Source organism: Melanotaenia boesemani, chromosome 3, assembly GCF_017639745.1.
Source record: "Melanotaenia boesemani isolate fMelBoe1 chromosome 3, fMelBoe1.pri, whole genome shotgun sequence".
NCBI classification, from domain to species: Eukaryota; Metazoa; Chordata; class Actinopteri; order Atheriniformes; family Melanotaeniidae; genus Melanotaenia; species Melanotaenia boesemani.
Genome location: NC_055684.1, coordinates 22,388,059 through 22,395,638, shown reverse-complemented (window position 1 = coordinate 22,395,638; position 7,580 = coordinate 22,388,059). Strand labels below are relative to the sequence as shown.

General features: G+C 36.0%; 1 protein-coding gene across 1 annotated transcript in view; it reads right to left on the bottom strand.

Moving 5' to 3' along the window:
- Nucleotides 1–7,580, bottom strand: part of necab3 (N-terminal EF-hand calcium binding protein 3) — a 40,593-nt gene that overhangs the window by 30,721 nt on the left and 2,292 nt on the right. Inside the window, exon 2 of the mRNA XM_041980191.1 lies at nucleotides 4,105–4,129. Coding sequence (XP_041836125.1) covers nucleotides 4,105–4,129 — 25 coding nt within the window. The remainder of the gene's footprint in view (nucleotides 1–4,104; nucleotides 4,130–7,580) is intronic.

Below are 7,580 nucleotides of genomic sequence, written 5' to 3'. Positions count from 1 at the left end.
AGCAGCTGCAGCCAAGTACACAGCTGGTGTCTTTTGTGCCCTGATGGATACCTTTTGCACTGCAATAATGCAGACAAATCATACTGTAATAAACTCTAAATATATGTTTTGGGTTTTTTTTTAGGGGCCAAATAAAGACTTTAAATGAAGAGGACTTGTCGGTTAGATTGTGAATTTAATTGAGTACTTCATTAAAATTAATTTTGCATAATCTAAAAAGTAAAATGTAAATACAACCTAATGGTCCGCATTTTCATTTAAACACAAGCACAGGTAGCTCTACCATGCCAGGTTGTTTGTTTTTTCTATATTTCATTATAAAATGTGCACTACAATATTATTGACTCATCCTCCTCTAGTCTAGTGAGAGCAACTATAGTAGCAGTAGTATCCAGCTGCTGAAAATCCTCGCATCTGAAATGCCAGCTAATGCTTTTTAAATTAATAAATAATTTATGCCTGGCCATATGACACAAGAGCTCTCTCAGCAGATATCTTTCTGGAAGAATAAAAAATGCCACACCTGTTAGCCAATACTATATAGCAATATCATCACCCCCCCAGTGTGTTGAGGTATGTGAGAAGATGTTCACATCACTTTAATGTGGCATCCACCTTTGAAATTAACCAAAATCAAAGAACCTCCATTACAGTACTTTGCCATGGAAGAAATTCTATTGTAACAGAAAAAGAAAGGAGCTTTAAATCATACTGAAAGCAGTATGCATTAATACCTCACCTGAATTTCAACAGGAAAGACATTTCTCCAAAGGAACTCTTAAGGTGGTGAAATGTCCTGTTTCTCAAACACAGCTCACATGTGGATTTTTCTCTTTAATAGGTAAAAAAAGAGGGATTACTTAAAACAAAGTTCTCCCAAGATTTAAAGCAAACAGCAACCAAATGAGAAAGTGAGGATGTCCTGCAAAGTAGGGCATAAAGTAGGCCACACTCATATCTCTCCAAAGGTTAGTCCCTATGCAGACTCTCCTGAGTGGTTTATAAATTCCCCACGAATGCATCGCAGCTTCAGTAGCAACCAGCATTACTAAGAGAGATGGGTTTGGTTTCTTCATGGTAACATCTTATGTACTCATGCTATTAGTGATTCTGGTATTCTGGTATTCTTAGTATCAATGTTCTACTTAAAATGTGCTCTGCAAAGCCATCTGTCAGGTCATCTGGAGCTACTATATCCTCTATATGCTGCTTTTAGTGCAACTATCCCAGGGCTTCCAGTTTCTCCATTTAACTAATAGCTAAATAGCCAACTACTTTTTTTCTGTCCTCGTTGGAGCGTGTCAGGACAGAGAAAGCTTCATTAAAAGCAAAGGGAAAAATCTCCTCTTTAACTATCACTCTGAATTTCTGTTAATAAGGCAGGTCTGAACATCTGCACAAAAAAGTAACATTTTCCAGCAACCTGACACTAATTAATAGCAGCTAAACTCAAAATTAGACTGCATAAACAAATTTCAACATGTTTACTGGTCTTTGAACGGTAAGAGCAGCAAGGATGTGATACTTTAAAGACAAAGTTCCTTGGATTTCACCCACATAGTTCCTGATACAGGTAAGTAATTTGATTTTTTAGAGAAAAATCACAAAATTTCCTCAAAATGTTTTAGTCGGTGCACCTTGTAGCACATACTATCCTTGTGAAAAGCTAAAAAAAAAAAATGTGACAATGATGAATGTATAAAATTGAAGAAGATGACTTGAAAAGCAGGTAAGAAAAATGTTTTTATAACGATTTAGTTCAGTGGTCAAGAAGTTATAACATTAAAGAGATGAAGGACTACGTAAGGGGTCATTTGGTGTCAAAAATTAATCCAGGCAATGTGCTCTGTTTTATGTTGCATTCAGTGGCAACTTAAAACTCTGAATTCCTGATATCTGGCAAAAAATAAAGTTCATTCATTAGTTAAATAGACAAAATAACTATTGATACTTTTCTGTTGTTAATAGCAAATAACCAAATAATAACCTAAGGCTGCCATTTTGTTGTTCAAGATGTTTTGTATTGGCTGTAGCACATTGCATGCTGGAGAACAAAATGAGTGTTGTTAGATATGGTTGATGTTAATCCTTAGATTCCATACAACAAACCACGAGTTAAGCACTCAGCATACACAAGGTTTCCCACAGTCCTTTCACATTTCTAACCATTACTGAAGAATGGTGAGGCCCAGAAGTAATAAAAAAACACTAAATAAACAACTAAAAATGGCAATCTGATTAATAATCAAATTAATCAGTGTATCAAATGTTATGGTGGAAGATAAAACTGTCTATGAAGTCACTGGGTTTGTTTGTTTGTGTTACTACTACCTGATCTTTTTCATCCTGAAAATCAGCAGAATGAAAAGGTGAGATTTTTACACACAAAGAACGTAATCAATGTCCAATACAGATATTGCTTTAATCAAACTCGTTATATTATTGCATTTTGAAGATGTCATCTTCATTTTCTTTTTTAATACAAAACGAGCCTAATCCCAGTGGTATTCATAACTAAGAGATAAAGAGTAGTGGATGTAGGACAGCACATTTTCTTTCTATTTTCTTTTAATAGCCCCCCCCCCCCCCCCCCCCCCCCCCTCCACACTCACACACACACACACCTCCATCTCCACTGTTTAGGTGACAGCAGTCATCACAGTTGAGCCCATTATAATAAAATCTAAAAGTGAACATAAATGCCTGAAAGAAACAAAACATTTCATCACACACAAGACTCATCTCAGGGTTTGTTAAAGAAAAGTAATTGTTGTTCAGATGTGAGACGATTACAGACCCTGTGAGGTGTGAACAAAACAATGTCACATGATTTAGGCTACACTTCCTCTTGATTTGCTTTGGCATCTTATTTTGTTGTTTATTAGAAGTGAATGAATATTATTTTACAAGAGCCATTCTAATACAGAGCAATGGCAAAGGACGGAGGAAGGTTATTATTTCAAAGACGGCTCAGTGACCCTGTTAGACCTGACAGTAAAGGTTAAAATGCAGGCACGTCATTTCCTGAAATTATCCTCCCTGTGGGCTCTGAAAGACCAACTGCTATTACAACAAAGGATGACAGACTTCAGCATGCAAAACAGATGCTTCTGTAAGTCAGTTTATATATAATTTTCAGTCTTCTTTACTTGTCTGTGAGGGAAAGGTTTTTGCATCATTTGCTGCAGAGAATGTGCCCACTTTTGTTGTTTTACTGAGCAAACAAGATTTTTTTTAGCACACATCATACATAAACAGTGACACAAGATTAATTCCAGACTAAAAAAACTTAATTAAAAAACAATTCATTGCAGAACTAAAATGTTTAATGTCAGGTCAAGACTAAAAGAAAAATGTCACATCAAACAACAGACTTGGTTTTAAAATGAATCAATGACAGAATTATTAAATAAATAATTTTTTTGTTGTTAAGATTCCCTACTTATCCAACTAACATCAGCTATTCTGTACAACCGATAGCTTTAAATCAGTTCATTGTTCAGGTGAACATTGCTCATGTATTATGAGACAGTTTGACGGACAGAAGGCAGCTAAAGCCGTTTGAATACACAAAAACTCCCAGCATGCCTTTAATGTCAGCAGTGAAAGCAGTAAAAGAGTTTCCATGGGTTACTGAGAGAAATGAAAATTACAGCAATGAGTGCAGGATAAAAATGTCTTAAAAACATGCAGGAAAGAAAAATGTCTGTTTGCATGTAAGTACTTCCACTTTGGGCTTGTTAAGCGGAAAATGTGACACCTCAGGGACCTTCGCTATCACTTACCTGGTTAGAGATTCTACAAAGGCCACACTGGTCCTACTGGCCTCTACTGACACCTCCCACCACTGGAGAGTCACTTTATATTTTCTTTATTTCCAAAGCTCTTCTGAGCCATAATCAAAAAACTTTGCATTATTTTATTTGGGTGAAAAAAAACTTTCAATACATGAGAAGGAAAGGAGTTTCTTTACAATAGTCATTTATTCCTGCAAATGACTTTTTCCACTCAGATTCTTTAGGCTGACTAACAAGTGGAGGAATGTAGAAGATCGAAGCTTTGTGAGAATTTAATGAACAAATATATTATGTGCAGTTTACTCACCGTTTTTGTCTGCTCTGCGGAAAATCTGAAAAAAAAGGGAGGGGATATAATTATCACTCCCAGCCAAGCATCACTTAACAGATTCTTACAATAAGCAGGTGCAAACTATTAACAATCATGGCAGGCTGTCAAAAAAAACAAAACCAAAAAAAAACAATAGTATGTTTGATGTCTGTGGCGCATTTGTCTGTTTACAATGAAAGATAACAACAGCAAGGACATTTACATGAGCTGGTATTCTGTGTGAGTCATGTTTGGTTGAATACTAACTGATAGCGGGAGTCGGTCGGAAAATGGGTTCAACAATTACCATTTCTGATGTAAACAGCAATTTCAGAGGCAGCGCAAGGCCAACGTGCAGCAGAGAGGTTGGACTGTCATTATCCTGCAGGTAGCTCAGTCGTGAAAACCGCTCCCATTCCTCTTAACCAGAAAAGCTGCTTTTATACAACTGCTGCTGTAAACACATTGACATTTTATGTTTATTTTAAGTCTAAATGTTTAATCGAATTTAATTTTACAATTGGTACTGTTATACAGACAATATATTTTGTTTAGTATATGCACATATTAACATTTAAGAATATTTGTTGCCAGGGTAACATCTAACAGGTCCTTGCATTACTGCTATCTTCTCCTGTTTTAACTAACTTCCTTTAGTGGGGGGGTGGCTTTGACAGCACTGCAATGCCACCCCCACCCATCACTCACCAATGTGGGATTCAACAGCCCATTTTTGTTTTAACATAGCAGGAAAGGTACAAGCGTCTGATTATGATTGGGTGTCAGGGTGACTGCACGGTTTTTATATATTTTATCTGCCAGAATGAATTGTATATCACTTTACTTTACAATGTTACTAAGTGCTTTAATTAATGGAAACGTCACTCAAAAATCAAGATGATCTCTTTATATTATTTGCCCAAAACAAGTCTTTTCCCTCATCCCTCATCCAGGTGAGTTACTAAGGCCTATGAGCATGAATACAAATATTTTGATAACCCCAGTCCTTTCTGTACATTTTTCTGTACATTTATACCTAATGTACATTTTTGAGCACTGAAACTGTAAAATCCATAAATTCACTGTGTGACTGAAACACACTGGTGTGGACTGGAAAACGGGTGATTGCGTAACACTATCACCTTGATTAAACATCACAAAGATGCACTCCTCTGCCTTTTGTTTCCATGACAATAGAAAAGTTGTCCCTGGTGCCAACCATGCTAAAAGGACTTTTACATGTTTCCACATAAATGTACAGTTACATTGTACATTTCCAATACAACTTTATTTATAAAGCACTTTAAAACAACCACAGTGGGCCAAAGTGCTGTACACAAGAAGAAATTGACTATAACAAATTATGGCACTGAAACTCATAATGAAGGTTACATAAAAGAACAATCCAACAATACTTAACCTGTTTTGGACCAGACCTGATCAGACCTCAATTTGGGGCAATTCTGAAAAAAGGTGGTTTGTTTCCCCTATATGTGCTGCATCTGACTGAAATGACTCACATGTACATTAAAAGGCAGGAAACTGTCAGTCATGTAGAAATATTGACATTCATGGTGTGTTTCTGCGAACATCCAGCTGGTTGCAGTGCAGCTTGAATACCTGGATGGTGTCTGATTCAATCATCATGTGAACTTTTAATTCAAACAGCTGCACCACATACAGGCAAGACTGTTCATTTATGACAGTAGGCTTGGTTCCTCTTGTTTTGATCACAATGGCGGACCCAGAGATAACTTTTAATTAGCAGGAGATAATACAAGACTTCAGTGCATTATTATAATAGGAAGGATTTTCAGAGGACGATGAAAAAAACACTTAAATCTGCCATGTCAACAAAACAACTTCAGTTGTGCTTCTTAAAGCTCTTTCTGAGTCGCTCTGTATGTTTTTATGACCTGCAGGAATGGGTTAGGCGTGCTCAGTTATCTTTAGGAAATAACCCTGGGTACATTTGACGGCATTAAAGACATGCTTTCAAGTGAGAAATAAGAAAATGACAATATTTAGCTTTTGTCAGGCAACCTGGTCAGACGTTTGCATGGATTATTGTTGCCATTGTTTTGGATACCGCAAATTTTCTTTTTTCAGAGGCTTAAATATTCAGTCACAATAGCAGCAGCTCAATAAGAGGCGTTCTTCAAGGCTGATGAAAATAAACTTGTTTGACACACATCAGTAGAAATCAGCATAGCAGCTAGAGTTTAGATGAATCATCTAGACTAGGGAAGACATTTATTGGCTGACTTGAACAAAACATACAGTATGGTTCATGCTTGACCAAATAAAGGGTTTTAGTCAGCTGCTGGCAAGACAACCTTGAGAAAAAAACACTTTTGGGTATTTCATATTCTTGAGTTTAGTCATTGAGCCAGTAAGATGTCTATTTCTTCCCTAGATTTTCCCTTTATTGCTGTTATTTTTTATTAGATTATGTTTCATGTCTTTTCTCTTCATACTTTTCAAATTGCAACGTCAACATCAACCTCAGCTTTAGCTTTTTTTATTGCTATGTAATTCTATTTTGATGTGTAAAAATGATTTTTTTTATTTTAAAAATGCATTATTGAAATAGGCTCGATTTTTTTATCATGTAAAGCACTTTGTGTTTATAAATAATGTTTCATTTGATTTGATTTGTTCCCAAACCTGCATCTACTGCTTGGTTTTTCCAATAGTATTTGTTCTGTAGCTTCTGCTTTATACCCTATTGAGCTGAAAACCTGGTAGACTTGTTAGAATTTTTATATTTATGTGCTTTGGTCATATATGTTTTTCTTTTAGTTTCATTTGAGTTTGGAACCTTATAGTTTAGGTAATAGATTTTAATTTTTTGTCTTCATTGGATTTGTTATGTTTTACTACTTAAGGTTTTAAAAGTAAAAACATCTTTGTGAAGGAAACTACTTTAAACTACTTCATTTAGGTTAAATTCTATAATTTATTTAAAGCATTAAATTTGATATGAGCTCTGCTACTGATTTTCTTAGTCATTTGTTTCCAGTCATTTGTCAGGCAGTGGTCACAGCTGCCATGTTAGCCAGCGTTGACCTGCAGGTTATTAATATCTGCAGAATCTGCCCTCACTTTCATTCTCTATAGGTTAACAAGCTCAAGGTCTGTACCTGTGCCCTTAGTCTGTCTTTATTTGCTTCTCTGCCGTTTCATTCCCGACCTATAACAAGAGCCAGGTATTTTTAAACCACTTCACAACACACTGTGTCCTTTATTTTTGATTCACCTGACAGGATGCAAAGGTGACTGTAAAGCTGTAATTGCTGCCAGTTATTTGGTTAAAGTGACAAGCTGCTTTAACTAGCATGATGGCAGACTATTGATTCATCTTCATTTAAAACATGAACATGACATTCATGTTCTGTTTTAGGCATCTGGACCTGTACAGGAAATATTTTGTCTTTCAGACAGCCTGTTCTTTATTGCTTAGCTCATTATAC